The 19,116-nt window shown below is 35.6% G+C and overlaps 1 protein-coding gene across 1 annotated transcript in view; it reads right to left on the bottom strand.

Annotated features, from left to right (window-relative positions):
- Window positions 1–643: 643 nt before the first annotated feature.
- The window catches only part of LOC139150554 (regulator of G-protein signaling 7-like), a 32,963-nt gene continuing 14,490 nt past the window's right edge, over window positions 644–19,116 (bottom strand). Inside the window, 11 exon segments of the mRNA XM_070722991.1 lie at window positions 644–782; window positions 3,302–3,372; window positions 7,225–7,277; window positions 7,280–7,321; window positions 7,324–7,424; window positions 9,603–9,677; window positions 10,697–10,828; window positions 11,384–11,497; window positions 12,268–12,329; window positions 12,836–12,925; window positions 17,930–18,086. Of these exon segments, the coding sequence (XP_070579092.1) occupies window positions 3,307–3,372; window positions 7,225–7,277; window positions 7,280–7,321; window positions 7,324–7,424; window positions 9,603–9,677; window positions 10,697–10,828; window positions 11,384–11,497; window positions 12,268–12,329; window positions 12,836–12,925; window positions 17,930–18,086 (892 nt within the window). The 3' untranslated portion in view covers window positions 644–782; window positions 3,302–3,306.

The raw sequence follows: 19,116 nt of genomic DNA, 5'->3' as shown, positions 1-19,116 counted from the left end.
ATTTGAAGTAGCGGGTGAAACACTACCATTGGAAAAAAACAGCTAGAGATTGCATGAGGGTGGGGGCTGAATATGGAGACATTTTGGCAAACATCAAAAGTAACTTTTTATCATCAAAAGTAACTTTTTATCAATTTTGTTTCCTGTGTCTTCAGAGCTACAGACAGACTTACAGGCCTGTTTCACAATTTGGTTAATTATTTTTATGATGTTCATACGTCTGATTTCTGTAAACAATGAATGGGTGAGCACAATTGGATGTATTGCAAGTGCTTTGTAACCTTGGATGCACTAAAAAATGGAACTTTCTTTCAATCCCGAAATTGATCTCAATTAATGTGAAAATCTGAAATGAAAAATTGCCATAAAATCATGCAAGTGCATTGATGTGAGATAGACCCTATGATTCACAGTATTTGCTGCAAGACCTAGAATGTTAACTTTGATAAAACCCTTTCTAACAGAAAAAAGCTGTCATTTGAAAAGTTTTTCACTGGAAAGAATTTGTCAATTTCATTTCCATTTCTTATGACTAGACGTAGCTTGTGACAGCCATTTAGAGTGGATTTAACTTGAATAAATACTGTCATAGTTTAGTATCAATGTTCCTGTGAGACGCTTTTCTTAAAAACGTCAAATATTTCATGTACAGTTGAAATTCAAGCGACTATCTGTTGCTGCTCTTCAAAGGATAGGTGTAGAAGAACTGCTGGCATGGCTGTTGAGGGTCTTCATCATCACGTTCCACCAATACTTGGAAGCTTTCTCATCACAAAACGGGCCTTTTAGAAAAAACGGGAGGGAAGAGGCAATGAAAAGAGAAGGAAATCGTTAGTCACTTTGACTTAAAAAAATGAAATACACTAGGTCTGCATTTGGAGAAAACTGAAATGTATAATTCAGTGATGTGTCATGTGATATGATAAATGACACGCAAATATTTTGTATTATAAAATGGCCCGCTTACGGACTACAAAGGCATCATGGAAGTATCATGTAAGCTGTGATACATTATCACAGGTGTATACCTGCTTGGATCAAAGAACGAGCCAAAAGACTGCATTTATTAGTATGACTTTCCTATTTTGAGCCTGATTTAATTTCAAAAGTGCATAGTTTTGGTGTTATTTATGTTTAGGAATATACAGTGATATGGTTACGTTTGCAACTCAGTCCTGTGTTTACCCTTTGATTACCGTCCCAGTTTTCACTGTGATGAATGCGTATAATTAATTCAGAGATTGTTTTTATAATTTGCAAAAACAAACATCATATCGCTGTGAAGACGTATTTGCCTTGTCCCTGTTTGTGTAGTGTTAGCTGCTCTGATGACAATAGGCCAAACCCGGAATTCAAATCGACCACGGTACAAACAAAGCCATGTGCGCAAATGCGCATAGACGTACGTGTATTTCCATACGTGCTAGTACACATGTGGGTTTGTTTGTACCGGCATCAAGTGATTATTTGGGCATACTGAGTCTGTAGAACGCATCACGTCCTTTTTATTCCGGAGTAGAACCATTGATATTTTTGACTTAACTTGCACAAGGGATAGTAAATATAGAGTCATTTCTAAAATAGAACCATTTTGAGGATTCTGACTTGGTCTTTACTTATGACATTAACACATCCAATTTGCTTCCTAATTTGCTAACTTCACATTTCACTTCAGTGAATGGTAAGAAAACAGAATGATGAAACACTTAGTATTGTAACACTCATGACATTATGTGTGTAACTCCCATGATGCCTTTCACAGCCGTGCAATTGACAACAAATGCCTTCAACCTTGTTTTGTCATTATATAAGAAAAAAAGTCTGACAATATTGAATGTTTCTACGAGATTCAGTGTATATTACCAATATGGTAAGAATGATTTAAAATATCATTGACTCAAGTGTCCCTTGAGAACCAAGTGACATTTTGGAATAGCTGGAATAAAAATAAAAATAGCTGGAATTTAAGAATAATATATTGTTGTTTTCACAAAAAATCCAAAGTAATTAGAGTTTATTCGTGGCATTCACTCAAACATTTTAAACACATATTTTGCACCAAGTATTGGTCAGTATCTGTTTCCCATAACACTGATATGTAGCCATAGAGATTACGCTCAAAGCATAAAGCAATATGCAGCCATACAGTTTTAAAGCATTAGGTTTGGTGTGGGGTCAACTCAGTACAAACACACATTTGAACTTTATAGATCTCCATTGGCACCAGAAACAGATATGTACCATCTGGCATTCTATCCATGAATCAGAAGGAAAAGACCAAACATTGCCTGGAAAACTGCACAGACAAGCCACTAACCATGATAAATTATGCGACAGCCAATAAAGGAAAAGTGGAAAGAAGAAAACTATGTTGCTACTTGCACAGCAAAAATTACTTCAAGTTTTATAAAAAAGGATGAGAAAGTTGAGAATCTTTTACTAAGGAAAAGTACAGATAGTACTGAGAACAGACTAATATAGTATTCAGAGAGAGGAGTAATAGCAAAGTTTATAGAAGAAGAGCTTTATTTTCTCATTATAATTTTTGTCACCCATGATGTACTGTAAGGCTCCAAGAGTGTTAATAGCCAGGTTGACTAGCTTAGCTCTCCGCTATGAAGACAAGAAAGAAATATGAGCAGACGACAACCAAAAGTATGGATTTTAACTCATCAAAATCCGCAACTCCATTGGATGCAAAACTAGCGCATGAGGAAGAAATAGAAAGAGAGATTGGAAGTAGAATTGTATGAGAATGGGAGAAAGAAATGTGGAGAGGAAAACAGGGAAGGGGAGGAATGCGAAAGGGAATGCTAACCATTGCTGGATACAGTGATTGAACACCGGATACAGTGATTGCATTGTCTCTACTATGAAATAATACGATGCAAAAATTGATGACAATGACATGGACAATAGGGAATATCATTATTAAACTCACAACATGAAAGACAATGCCAAAAACATGCAGTTCTGTTCACACTGACATGAAAAAACATGTTATCATGATCACAGTGTGACTTATTCTTTAAATTATTTTTGTTATTGAATATCTTTAATTACAGATATGTTCTGAAATGTGATATTTGGAAGACAAAGACGAAACTCTGCACTGACAAAGACAAAGACAAAGACAACATGGCCAGGTTTATGTTTGTGAGAAACAGCTGACGTGACCTGGTGCAAAACAGTGACAGTGGCTTTACAAAACTTTAATTTGCCTAGACACAAAGTTTTTTTTAAGGAATGATTTTAACAGGAATTTGCAGTGAAATTACTGGAAAGGAAGAGGAACAGATACCAGGCTCAACTCTGGCCAAATGTTTCCATCTTGTTCGCCAGGCTTGGTAGTTTGGGAATGAGAGATTTGGTCTGAAGAACAAACGGCACGGCACAGCACATGTGGAAAGAAAGAATAAAAAATAGACCGGTGTGGCAGTAATTAGTGTGATACCACAATTACACACAAAAAAAAACACCACCTATAACAAACAGAGCCGACATACAAAATGACGCAATGACGATGCAACGAGATGAAAAAAGAACACATCTGGACTCCAACTCACAAAAAGAGTTAAACATGACACAACCGCATATGATGTTATACATGTAATTGAGTTCTACAGTACTAATAAAAAAAGTCTTTTTTTTTCCTAATACTACAAGAATATCATGCAACTTGACCATGCAAACATTTTGAGGATTGATACAATTAGAAGTGTCGAACTCATGCAACCTATACTTATGTCTTTTAAGTTGTTAAATTGTGAAAAAAAAGATAAATCATCGGTTAGACTTATGACAACTGCTTGGCAAAACAAAACTTTTTTCTGTTCGTGGCAGAACTGAAGGTTAAAGTGCAAAGGTGAAAGGTGACAAAAAGGATGGAAGAGAGTAAAAGAAAAAATAAAGCATCTAGTACATATCTTTCTAGTGCGTAGTGGAGAAACAGAATTGTACCTTTCTCAACAGAATCTACAAAAAAAAGGCAAGGATAGAAAAGTAAACAATGTCACTAAATCTTATATTGCAAGGAAAGCTGCCTTAGATGGTGACAAAACTAAGGTTTGAAAACTAAATATCATGAAAGTTTAGGTTAGTTAAATGGTTGTCAGGCATCTTAAAGTAAATTCACGAGCTCTGGGTTCAGAGTTTAAAGGAGCAACTTTAAATGTTAGGTTGTGGATGTCACATGATGTTATTAATAATTTTACCATACAGAAATTCCATATTCTTTTTTTAAATATTACAGATAAGAAAACTTTCTCACACATTTCAATCACCAATGGTGTTTAAAAGGTAACATATGATCACAGCAAAAATATTGCAACAACCAAAGTCTAAATAACACTACTGAATAAATCAGCAAAAGAAACAAAATTAAAACTTAAAAGAATCAAAAAATAAAATTTGTACAGGAAATTGCAATACCAGTGCTTCTTGTTATCATCGTTACTTTTATGAACACAATTTATAGACCATCATACAAACACCATACAACAAACTCATATCATCTAAAGCAGCCATATTGCCTTTTAAGCAAAGCTTCTACTGGCAAGCATCTTATTGGCTAAGAGCAAAAGGAAAAACCAAATCCACTCAGGTCACTACCATGGATACCAAGGTCATTACCATGGATACACAGTCACTACCATCAATACACTTGAAAGAAGGCACAATTCATCTTTCTTCACATAGGCTATTATATATCTTTATATCAAAAATCATTTATATTTGGTCACCCTTTTATGTTTGACACAATACAAAAACATGATTATCACATGTTTTTATGGAGTATTCAAACTCTTTTACTGCATTGTTTGACAGACAAGTGTCGGTCACAGTAACATGTTACTCAGAACATGTACAGCGGGCTATCATGAGATACAGAAATACAAAGTTCATAGCCAAGTATTTTGATGAACATAACAGTGTGTAATGTAAACATTACGTCTTTCACAATTGAAGTCAGAAATGTGTGCCATGACTGACACCTGTCTTGCATGTCAACCATTGCTTTCTGTCAGTGGACAAAAACAAGTTCTGATACCAGTGTTGTATGAAAATGGACTTCTCTATTCTGATTTGACTTGTTCTGTGATTGACTTAAAGTATGCAACAATTCTAAGCAAATCAGCTTTTAGCAGTCAACAAAGTTTACTCTTTCAAAGATTTCTCCAATCAAGAGTCTTTTCAAGTAAGTTTTAAAAAGCAGAATAAAAAAAATTGTTGAAGTGAGAGTCTTTTGCTCTGAATGATATTGGTTTATCACTCTGAATCTTGTTGTCCTGAAGTAGTTTCCAGCCTGATTTGAGTATCTGTGATATCATGCATGTAGGCTGAAGCAGTTTCCAGCCATGATATCTACATGTAGGCTGCAAAACACATTTGAGGTAACACTGTCATGTAAGTAACCAGCTACCATTACTCTTCCTTCTAAGGCAGCTTTCTCTCTGTCAAATTTTGTATTTTTTTTCAATTTAGTGCTTAACAACTTTAAAAAAAAAATCATATGTAGAAGTTCTTAATTCAAATGTACCTTTAATACCATAGAAACAATAGAATATATTTAATTGGTTTAACTTTGTCAAAAATTTGAAAACAGAAAGTTCTAGATTGTGTGAAAATTTGGTTGCAGCCACATCATGGAAATGATATTTTGATCTAAAAGCTTTGTAATTTTATGCTGAAATAAACATAATCAGTCTTGAATTGCATATTTTAATTGTTGTGAAGTCTTCAAAGAAAGCCACCGAATGGGTCACAGTACAAATACATAGAATACACAATTATCCATTTCAATCTGGTCAAAAAGACAAAGGCATAACATAATTTATACTAAAACTTTTGAAATCACAAGATTTTTCCCTGTAATTACTTTTGATTGATGACATTTTCATTGTTTTTATAAATTTATTATTATGATGAATGGCACAAAAATGGCTTTCCTCATAATGTTTTGTCACAGATATGTTTGTAAATACAGACATTGATCATATCCATCACAATGTCATAAACCTACAGTAAATGCGTGATATTGTCTGCTTCAAACAGAAGTATTATGCCATTGTTTTTTGTGTGCCATCTTTTCACAAGTTGATCTTGGCTGAATTTTGAAGTTTTAAAGCTGTCCTCAGGATCTAGAAATGATAAACTCATAAGACAGACTATTTGATCCCTGTATTTATTAAACCAGCACTATGATTGTGCCATTTCATTAGAGCATAGTGTCCTCCTACTCACACTCAAATATGTAAAACTCACGAACAGAAGTTTACAATAGTCACTGACTGCAGAGATCATGCCATAAGATAAATGGCTGGACCATAGGGGCCTCAGTCTCCGATGATGATGGTGCTGATAATGATGATGATTAAATATTCAAAAAATGAGAAAAATAAAAATATATTTGGATTCAGTAAATTTGTTGCTGTTATTATTATTATTATTATTATTATTATTATTATTATTGTTGTTGTTGTTGTTGTTGTTGATACAATTGCAGAAAAGAACACAGTATGCGCTGCAAAATTCAATTCAATAATAAAAGCAACAAATTTACTGAGTTCAAATATATTTTTAATTTTCTTTATTTTTTAAATATTTAATCATCATCATCACCATCATCATCGTCATCATCATCATCACCATCATCATCATTATCATCGGAGCCTGAGGCCCCTAAGGCTGGACTAGCTTGGATCATGGAACAGATACGCATGCCATGGTGCGCTATCCTTGACGCCATCTCTAGAAGACATGAGTAAAGCTACTTGTGACGATGTCGACTACTTTAGAATGACACCTACACTGATGAATCAGCAGACACTTAAAACAAACACCTCTCTTTCTAATGATTTAAATTCTTTAACCTGTCCTGGATCCCATTTAACGTTTATCTTTTTCCTTTGGTGGTTTACTCCTTCAATTGACATTTTGACAGGCAAGAAGCCAAAAGCTTAAGAGACTTGTTCAAATAAGAGAAACTAAATATAACCAATGACCTATAGGACAACAGCTGATTTCTTTGAGCTAGGACCCAGATAACATGGCACCATTATTTATAAAACATCTAATTAAGAGTAAAGATAGTGAAATCACCGAGTTAAATGTGCAATATATAATAATAAAAGTTTCAAATAAGTGGTTGGTGGTAGTAAATTCACACTATCTTAGATCTACTGAAGGTTGGATAGGTCAGAACAACAAGGGGCAAGGTCTTACCTTCTTTTTCGGATTAAGAAGTTCTCTGTATTGATCAGAGCGAAGGTAGCGGGGTAGCTGTCACTTTTCATGAGCTGAAAGATATGTTCCATAGCAGATCAAACGTATACCTTCCCGGCTCTTGCATATTGTCTTTAATACTCTCATGCACCTTAGAGTCGATGTTAATTGGACTGTGTGCCGCCGGGGAGAGGAACTCGCTGCAAATAACAATGAGAATCTGAAATGCAAGACAGTATCTTGGGGAGACATTGATTGTCTCTCGTTGCAGATCACACTTGACTTTTCAAGAATGTTGCTGTATTATGTCAACTATATTTCCATGTCTGCTTTCTAATAGTTATCAGAATTATTTTGAGAATTATTACAAATCCATGTCAAATATTTCAAGATCTTATAGTTATTAGATTTGAGATCAAAATTGACCAATTTTTCTGTCATATTCTTTGAAAGATGTTTTAGTAGAAGCACTGGTACACTGAATTTGAACCTTCCACTAGTGGTCAAATAAATGCTCTCACTGTGAACCCACCACAGATGGTTCAATAAATGCTATTGTTGTGGACCCTCCACAAATGGTCCAATAAAGGCACTGATTTTCAACCCTCTGGTCCAATACCGGTATATGCTCTCATTGTGAACCCTTCATAAATGGTCCAATAAATGCTCTCATTGTGAACCCTCCACAAATGGTCCAATAAATGCTCTCATTGTGAACCCTCCACAAATGGTCCAATAAATGCTCTCATTGTGAACCCTCCACAAATGGTCCAATAAATGCTCTCATTGTGAACCCTCCACAAATGGTCCAATAAATGCTCTCATTGTGAACCCTCCACAAATGGTCCAATAAATGCTCTCATTGTGAACCCTCCACAAATGGTCCAATAAATGCTCTCATTGTGAACCCTCCACAAATGGTCCAATCAATGCTCTCATTGTGAACCCTCCACAAATGGTCCAATCAACGCTCTCATTGTGAACCCTCCACAAATGGTCCAATCAACGCTCTCATTGTGAACCCTCCACAAATGGTCCAATCAACGCTCTCATTGTGAACCCTCCACAAACGGTCCAATGAACGCTTTCATTGTGAACCCTCCACAAACGATCCAATGAACGCTCTCATTGTGAACCCTCCACAAACGGTCCAATCAACGCTCTCATTGTGAACCTCCACAAATGGTCCAATCAACGCTCTCATTGTGAACCCTCCACAAATGGTCCAATGAACGCTCTCATTGTGAACCCTCCACAAATGGTCCAATGAACGCTCTCATTGTGAACCCTCCACAAATGGTCCAATGAACGCTCTCATTGTGAACCCTCCACAAATGGTCCAATGAACGCTCTCATTGTGAACCCTCCACAAATGGTCCAATCAACGCTCTCATTGTGAACCCTCCACAAATGGTCCAATCAACGCTCTCATTGTGAACCCTCCACAAATGGTCCAATGAACGCTCTCATTGTGAACCCTCCACAAATGGTCCAATAAATGCTAGCTCTCATTGTGAACCCTCCACAAATGGTCCAATGAACGCTCTCATTGTGAACCCTCCACAAATGGTCCAATGAACGCTCTCATTGTGAACCCTCCACAAATGGTCCAATCAACGCTCTCATTGTGAACCCTCCACAAATGGTCCAATCAACGCTCTCATTGTGAACCCTCCACAAATGGTCCAATGAATGCTCTCATTGTGAACCCTCCACAAATGGTCCAATCAACGCTCTCATTGTGAACAACCCTCCACAAATGGTCCAATAAATGCTCTCATTGTGAACCCTCCACAAATGGTCCAATAAATGCTCTCATTGTGAACCCTCCACAAATGGTCCAATAAATGCTCTCATTGTGAACCCTCCACAAATGGTCCAATAAATGCTCTCATTGTGAACCCTCCACAAATGGTCCAATAAATGCTCTTGTTGTGAACCCTCCACAAATGGTCCAACAAAGGCTCTCATTGTGAACCCTCCACAGATGGTCCAATGAACGCTCTCATTGCATTGAAAGAATTCCAGTCCAACCATAGCACAGCAACCTCATTTATTAACACTTTCCTTTCATTACATGCCATAGGATTATGCCACTCACTTTGAGTTTTGAGGGAAGACGGTACAAGTACAAAATGTTTTTCAATGTGAAGAAGTGTGTCCACTTTTCTAAATACTGAACTGGTAGGGTGAATGAACATTCAAGAACCTGCTTATGTGTAACTGGTATCCTGATGGATAAGGTAAGTATCATTGACAGAACCAAAACCACATGTGGTTTGGAATTCAATGGAAACAAACAAAGTCTCATTTCTCCAACTGGTATAGAGAGTAGTATTTTGAAGATTCACAATAAGCAATGTCTGTGTTTTACTTACTCATATATCTCTCTGACTTTATCTGCAACTTGACTGAGAGCCGTACTTTGAAGCTCACCTACCGCAAGCCAAAATCTGATATTGAAAGAAAGTGTGCAATAATTAGAACATTTTCAATATTCTCTCACATAATATCTCATTTCAAAGCGCTGATTTACTGGTAATGTACAGTATATCACTATTTTTAGGTCCAACTGGCTTTCCGTTTTTAATAGTTGGTATAACATTTCTTTTATAGACTGAATCAGAATAGATTGAAGAGATTTTTAAAAATCTTCATGTTACTTGCCTTCCACAGTTACGACATGCATCTTGTAATGATAAAATTCAGCAATACAAAATATCAAATATCAGTTTAATTCAACACTCCTGGTTTGCATTACAATACATGGTTAGAACACAACACTTTCACACTCTCACCAAACTCACAGGCAATAAACAGAAATTATTATACATCTGCATCTGTAAAGTATGGAGTTTCATCATACAGTAAGCGAAGTCCAATAACTTTGAAGCGGAATACAATAACTTTAGGTGTTATTGGACACTATTTGACCTTTGACCTCAAAACACCTTTACATTAACACGAGGAAAAAGAAAAGCTTTTTTACATTTTTTACAAAAATATATACTTCTTAACATTACGTATTTCACAAAGTAAATCATTGTCAGTCCAAATCCTGTGAATTCGAGTGAAATTATGATGCTGACCTACAATTTCTACCATGTGTACTGCGCAGCACGGGTTGAAATTTTGTTCTGTGCGCTTAGCAGACACACTGAACATGGTCCCAGTCTGCTCACAATCACTAAGTGCAGTGCACGACGGGCATCCAAAAAAACACCCAAATTTCAACTTTTTTCTGGTAAAGTTTGACTAAAAAGGTGTATTATAATAATAAAGTTATTCACAAATTACTGGGATTTATGTCCAAGTACATCGTGTCTGTATTGTCCTTGACGCTACGCATCTCGAACAATACCTTCGCTACATGATGTACTCAGACATAAATTTTGGTATTTTGTGAATTACCTTATAGTATACTAGATGGAAGTGTATTCCACAGATGTTCTGTATTATATACTTGCATTACCTTAGATTTTCATCACTGAATTCTTTGGCTAGAAATTTTCCAAACTGTTCCCTACCAAGTGGGTCCATCAGAAGCTCATCCAAAGTGAAACCCCATCTTTTAACTCTCCAGATAGGTACATCCCTAAGACTCCTGGCAAGATCAAGACAAATTATAAGATTATCACATTGTCCAAATACCATTTGTAATGGCTTAAATTCTGTACAAGTTGATTTCATTGATCATTCTGGATAAACTATGCACAATAAAAGTTGGTAATATGCTGTTGCATTAGGCAATCAATTCTTGATGAAAAGAAATCTGTACAATGAGACTGTCTTTATCTTCCCTTCAGACTGGATGTGTTCATAAGATCTCACTATCAGGTATACTGTTCACATAAATTGAAATTTGGAACTCTTTCAGTTCAGATTTTTCTCTCAAGTTTTACCCTAGCTCACTGTAATTTTTGAATATTTGCATGACATAAAGCAACTTCTGAAACTGCTTCTGGTTATTAAACATGAGAGGCAATTATGGAAATTATAGGAACATGATTTTTCATTACTTTTATATCACTTTTTAAGATATTCATCAATAAAACATCAGAGTTACAAAACATTTGTCGGTCATCTGTCACTAAAGTATGTGTGTGAAGGCATTTGAAATCAGAATAAAGGAATGCGATTACATGATAATATTGCTTACAAGGTCTTTGAGAGATCCCATAGAGTGGTGTCATCAGATATCCACGGATTTGACGGCTCTGGAGCCGTGATGAATGCATCATACTCTGCATATTGTTGACAAGAAGCTATTAATCTGAGAAAACATACAAGGAAAAACAGAAAAGTCATTTTAGAGAGTTTGAGATGTGGTTAAATGTGAAAGTTTTGGTGACAGAACCTGGTGCAGGTACGGGTATCTGATGTATTTTGATAATTGATAGTTCTAATGGTAAATTGATAGTTCTAATGGTAAATTGATAGCTCTAATGGATTTGTTAACAGGCAGCTTATGAAAAAATGGGAAGAATGCTCTTTCTGTTCCATGCATGCCAGTGTCTATGATCTGTTGTGAGTCTTAAAGATGTAATTCTGAATCTTGAATTTTACATGTGCATATGTTTACATAATTATAAAACTATTACCCTTTGTTAATTCCAATACTGCAACTGACATTTATTGTGACAGGAGTATATTTGCATGCAATGAGATAATCCAAGACCATTAGGTCTCAGCAATTATCAGGTTGTCTTTTGTTAAAAGCCAAAACTATCATGTTTGTAGGTCATAACAGGATGACAACTCTGCAGAATATTAATGTTGTACCACTGAAGTCTTAATATTTCTTGGAGAGATGAGTATTGTTCCAATCCAAACTCATCTAGGATCTTTCTTTATGTAAGCATTTTATCAGACTAACATATACTGTACTGTTCACCACCTACAACAGGAAAGCATTCTGTCACAAGCATGTACCAGTACACTGTGACAACAGTTTGGAATAACTCTTGGTATATCTATTTTCTAGTGTTTCCATATGAATTGTTATGTTACATCCTTTCTTAGGTTACTAAAAAATCTACTTACAATTCTGCAATTTTGGAGAGTTTGTATTTCCTTCTGTCTAATCTTTTCTTGAGACCTTCAATCTAAGAAAGAAATCAAATTGAAAGCACTGTGACAAGTATCTTTTTTTGCCAAAGTTATTTTTTTGTGATACACTGCAATCCAATCACATAAACATTGAAGACTTCATAAACATCCATCTTCATGACTCCACTAATATAGATTTCCTGTTTTGAATATTCAAATGCCCTAAAGATAAATTCTACAACTTGGCACCATACTTATTCCCTTGATAAAATGATTACTACACTTTATGTGCTTACTCATGTATTGGAACTGTATGAAATATCTCAACAGGAGCAAAGTATTTAAACTGATAGGGTTTATCCAAAAAAATAGGATTTAACTTGAAGCTGGCTGTTGCAGCCTTTGTACATGTATTATTAACGGAAAATTTCCTTTGTGTAAAATCTGACAACAAACATTGTACACACTTCTCTGTGTTTATGATGATTTCTGTCAGCATTTTGAGAGAAGAAAAATTGTATGGGTGTGTCCATGCAATGTAGTCAATTATGAGGGCACTTACGTGTTGCTGCAGTTCTTCCATAGGAGCGCGTAGATCAGATTCTGACACACTTGGGCTTATCCTGCCACCCGGTACATTATATGCCATTTGCTGGTGGAAAACATAAAGCAATTATTCAACTGGCTGGTACATTGTTCAGGTGATTGCTGGCTGTTTACTGATAATAATGACTGAAAGTTTTACATAAAACTGCCTATTTAACACTTGTTTCTGAATTAGACGTTTAGAATTAAAGAAAAAAAAAAAATTTTAAATTACTAAATATTGTCGACACAGTTTCTTTTTGAAAACATTTTGATACAAAAACTGGGTATATATCATATAAAATCACATATAAGAAAATATACCTATGAGACACTGATTCAATTTCTTTGTATACAACAGAGAATACCAAGCATGTTTGCTTTGGTACATTAAGTTATTCACTCATGAAATTCTTCCTATTCATTTGCACATAGCTTCTTTTCTTTAATTCATATGAGAAATGTCAAGAACACAGAATCTGTAAATCCAATTCAATTCTGTAGTTTTCTTAGAAGGAACATATTCTGTAGCGGTCTTGACATTTGTTTGTTGTTTCAATATTGCAGTGAAGCATTGTGTAGATGTTCCTGTGTCAAAGACCCTGAACTATGAATCATTTGAATGTAACAGGAAGTGTTGCTGTTTAAACCTATAGGACACGAAGCCTGGCAATGTCCCTGTTAAACCTTCTGGACAGGATGTAAGTTGCCTTTTCTAAACCTTACATAGAAAATAGCGTCAATGACACTGTAGCTCCCATCCTGGACTATTTATGTTTTTGTTCTCTGGTCAGATATTTGAACATGTGTGAAAGGGATAAAGTGCATGAAGTGAAAATACTGAAATGAAATGTACTGGAGACAGTGAAATATGTTTAATGTAATTATTCAGAATATAAAATGGAAAAAATACAGAATTAGATATATCGAATACTGTGATACAACCATTAACTCAACAAGTCATTTACAATGACATAGTCCCCACTTGTAATAGGAGTATTAGTCTTGATGGGGCAGGAAAATGTGGTCATTAAGAAGTATCACTGGAGTGTATATGTTGAGATCTATGGGCACATAGGTCTATGTCGTTGTTCCCAATTTGAAACACATGAGGCATGTCTAAGTTATGGTTCTAAATCGGGAAAAAAGATCAGACCTCTAACAGTATTGGCCAGCCAAGAAATACATATGCGCATTATAAATGAGGTAAAAGATGTGACATCTTAAGGTCTAATATCCTATCAAAATTGGAGGGTATAGAACTTGTGGTTACTGAAATATGCATATATATGTATAATCAAGGTCAAAGGTCATCGAGGTCACATGACATTTTGCAAAAAAAATTATATCGCTAATTAATCCCTATATGCCAAAAAATCAGATCTCTAGCTCTATTCGCTTGCCCAGAATTAGATGTGTACATAATTAATGAGGTAAAGCGTGTGTTGTCATAAGGTCTCCCATCCTACTAAATACAAAGGACATAGCACTTGTGGTTACTTATTTATTGACATAAACATATATTTTAGGTAAAAGGTCATCGAGGTCACATGACATTTGGTCAAAAAATTTCTCTCCTATAGTTATCCCTTTTTTACCAAAAATCAGACATCCAGCTCTATTGGCTCGCTCAGAATGAGATATGCGCATAATTATTGAGGTACAGTATGTGGCGTCATAAAGTGTCCAAACATACCAAACATGAAGGGTGTAGCACTTGTGGTTACCGAGTTATGGACAAATATGTATATTTGAGGTCAAAGGTCACCTGAGGTCACGTGACATTTTGTCAAAAAATTGTTTTGCTAAGTTATCCCTATATACCAAAAATCAGACCTCTAGCTCTATTGGCTCGCTCAAAATTAGACATGTGCATAATTAATGAGGTACAATATGTGGCGTCATAAGGTGTCCCATCATACCATACATGAAGGGTGTAGCACTTGTGGTTACTGAGTTATGGACAAATATGTATATTTGAGGTCAAAGGTCACAGAGGTCACGTGACATTTTGTCAAAAAAATTGTATTGCTAAGTTATCCCTATATACCAAAAATCAGACCTCTAGCTCTATTGGCTCGCTCAAAATTAGATATGCGCATAATTAATGAGGTACAATATGTGGCGTCATAAGGTGTCCCATCATACCATACATGAAGGCTGTAGCACTTGTGGTTACTGAGTTTTGGACAAATATGTATATTTGAGGTCAAAGGTCATCGAGGTCACGTGACATTTTGTCAAAAAAATTGTTTTGCTAAGTTATCCCTATATACCAGAAATCAGACCTCTAGCTCTATTGGCTCGCTCAAAATAAGCTATGCGCATAATTAATGAGGTACAATATGTGGCGTCATAAGGTGTCCCGTCATACCATACATGAAGGCTGTAGCACTTGTGGTTACTGAGTTATGACAAATATGTATATTTGAGGTCAAAGGTCACCGAGGTCACGTGACATTTTGTCAAAAAATTGTTTTGCTAAGTTATCCCTATATACCAAAAATCAGACCTCTAGCTCTATTGGCTCGCTCAAAATTAGATATGCGCATAATTAATGAGGTACAATATGTGGCGTCATAAGGTGTCCCATCATACCATACATGAAGGCTGTAGCACTTGTGGTTACTGAGTTATGGACAAATATGTATATTTGAGGTCAAAGGTCACCAAGGTCACGTGACATTTTGTCAAAAAAATTGTTTTGCTAAGTTATCCCTATATACCAAAAATCCGACCTCTAGCTCTATTGGCTCGCTCAAAATTAGATATGCACATAATTAATGAGGTACAATATGTGGCGTCATAAGGTGTCCCATCATACCATACATGAAGGCTGTAGCACTTGTGGTTACTGAGTTTTGGACAAATATGTATATTTGAGGTCAAAGGTCACCAAGGTCACGTGACATTTTGTCAAAAAAATTGTATTGCTAAGTTATCCCTATATACCAAAAATCCGACCTCTAGCTCTATTGGCTCGCTCAAAATTAGATATGCACATAATTAATGAGGTACAATATGTGGCGTCATAAGGTGTCCCATCATACCATACATGAAGGCTGTAGCACTTGTGGTTGCTGAGTTTTGGACAAATATGTATATTTGAGGTCAAAGGTCAACGAGGTCACGTGACATTTTGTCAAAAAAATTGTTTTGCTAAGTTATCCCTATATACCAAAAATCAGACCTCTAGCTCTATTGGCTCGCTCAAAATTAGATATGTGCATAATTAATGAGGTACAATATGTGGCGTCATAAGCTGTCCCATCATACCATATATGAAGTATGGTAGCACTTGTGGTTACTGAGTTATGGACAAATATGTATTATTTGAGGTCAAAGGTCATCAAGGTCACATGACATTTTGTCAAAATATCCGAGATATCTGCGTGAACAGATGGACTCACGGATGGACTCACAGACGGACATGACCCAATCTATAAGCTCACTGGACTTCATCCGTGGGGACTAAAAATTGTGTCACTGCATCCTTTTCGCAATATGAATACGATGAGAAACTAAATTTTTATTTTTCGTGGCCTTATACATGGGAGTCTATGGAGATCTGCCTTATACATGGGAGTCTATGGACGTGTAAACTAAAAATATGCAAATTTCACCACGATTTGCCCAAATTTGGGAAAGGTCACTCCTATGCACTTCCATACCAAGTTTCAAATCAATCGGACTTGTGGTTTCAGAGCAGGAGATTTTTTGACCAAAAATGGGAGAAAATTACAAAAAAATTCATGAAAAATAGCAAGTCCAAGATACTGACCCAAGATGAGCACAATCATTTCATGTCAGCCCAAAGTACTTACATGCTAATTTTTCATGTAATCTGCTCAGTGGTTATTGAGTTTTTTCAATTTTGACTGTTTTTACATTTTTTCACTTAATTTGCATATTTTTGGCAATGACAACTTCATTTGAACAAAATCTCATCTACAGCCCATCATCCATATACACACCAAATATCAAGATGAAATGTACAGCGGTTTCGGAGTTTTTGATGTTGACGGACAGACATACAGACATACAGACATACAGACATACAGACGTACAGACATACAGACATACAGACATACATACATACAGACATTTCCCTAGCCTATAAGAATAGCTTCCATTGCCATATATACATATGGCTATGGGAGCTAAAAATTAGATGCATGATCCTTAGATCATCTTATTATCCACAAGATTTGATTTATTTGACTGAAGATACAGACACGCTTTGACAAGCTGACATTACTTGGCAATTTTATTTCCCTACTAACAATTATGACGCTCAATGGCACCAAATTCAGCTTGTGGCAAGTATGGTACCATTTTAAAACACATTCATTTTCTCACTGCATCTGATAGAATAGCTCCAATAGATCAATTTACATGTAATAACCAGTATGATTGCTACTACAGTGAAATCCTACATGTCCAAATTTGTTGGTTGCATTTATAGCAGTTACAATAAAGGGAATATAGGAGACTATCTAGGGTGACATTACTGAGTGCTGTTTCTGCAGCTTTGCACTACAACACTTTAAGAAGAAACCATAATCTCCAAAACATCCCAGGGGGATTGCATCAGGGCTGCCACTCACATTGTGATACATGTAATGTTTTAGCTTAGACACCTAATAGGAAATGTTGCATCCAGCATACAAATGCTTTCAATGTTGCTGGCAAAGTCACCATCAGCCAAATATAATGGCGACATCCTACATCTAGACTGTAACTAAGGAATTTGATTTTAGTTAAACCTGTTGTTTTCAGAATGGTTGCATTGGTTTGATGATCTTAACAATTATCTATCACACTAGGTTAGGAAGAAGACAAGCAATCATTTTGGATCAAGAAGTATCATTTCATTGAAATAATAAACCAGTTTTACCATCATTTCACAATATTTTGTGGAAACAAATGAGCAATGACAAAGATCAAATTTAAGTACTGAACATGATATTAAGTTCCAAAATTCATATTATGACTGACATTTCTAGAAAATCACAGTTTTAAGGCAGTTTTCACAATATCTAATATGTATGCTGATTTAATTGAAACTTACCTTTTTTGTTTTGAGGGGTTTATTAAGCCGGCATGCTTTCTTTATGTCCATCTCAGTTGTGTTAACACATCCTGGCACAGGTCTATGTACATCCCAAAAGGCTCTCTCTTGACTGTCTAAAACTTTTCTTTCCATCTTATCTCTCTTCTTATCAACTCTAATCAAGAAAAAAAGCAATATACAAAATATGTACATTAAGTAAATTTAGCATGACAATCTAAAGATCTGTGCCAGAGGTGATCCTAAAACACTTCTATATACACAATTAATGTATATTTGTATTTTATATTTTAAAATTGTAATGTTGATCATTATTATACATCTACCATCAAGTACAATAGAATTTTGCATGCACTTAAAAAGCCATACAGAAGGCCCGTTCAGTAATATTTGTTGCTTCCAGGCACCCCACCCTTGCGGCTGCATTGGCACGCTCACTGTTGAATAGTTTCAAGGTACCCATTGGACGAGATGTGTCAGAATGTCTCACACTCTGTACATGTATTGCACAGGTAATCGAGAGCAGAAGTGCATCCAAAGTTGCTATAAATCAGAAAAAAATTGCTGACATTACACGAAAATGGTCAATACTATACCCATTTGATGCCCCAGTCATGAATGTAAGATGTATAATAATAAGTTTATCACAAAAATACTCCAAAGGATGCACTGGGACATTGGCGCCGTGCATTGCCCTCTGCTTTGCGCCGGACGATATGCTAATGTCCTCATACATCCTTTTCGATATTTTCGTAGTAACCTCATCATACATCATGTTTTTAAAAGTTTATTGCATAAAGTACATGTAACAAGTATAATCTTTAAACTGCATTTTTTTTTGTCAACTAAAAATTTGATCTCCTCTTTGGAGCAAAGATGAATGGTGATGAAAACATCTGCTTCAGTATCTACGATAGCCTTTCATAGAAATGAAGAAAATAGTAGCTTTATCATGTTTGGACATTAAAACAACATAATGTTTTATTGTTTCTCTGATATGTATGTATAAATCATTCTCTAATTTTCAGGATGACGCTTCATTTTTAAAGCAACAAATTAACAATGGTTGGTCTGTCAAAACTATTCAATTACAACACATGCTAATTTTATGAATTAAATACTTATGAGTAAAAATATCAGAAACAAGATGGTATTTGCAAAGTTTTGGAGTGAACTGCAAGAACATA

This window comes from Ptychodera flava, chromosome 14 (assembly GCF_041260155.1).
Source record: "Ptychodera flava strain L36383 chromosome 14, AS_Pfla_20210202, whole genome shotgun sequence".
Classification (NCBI taxonomy): Eukaryota; Metazoa; Hemichordata; class Enteropneusta; family Ptychoderidae; genus Ptychodera; species Ptychodera flava.
This window is presented reverse-complemented; position numbering and strand designations above follow the sequence as displayed.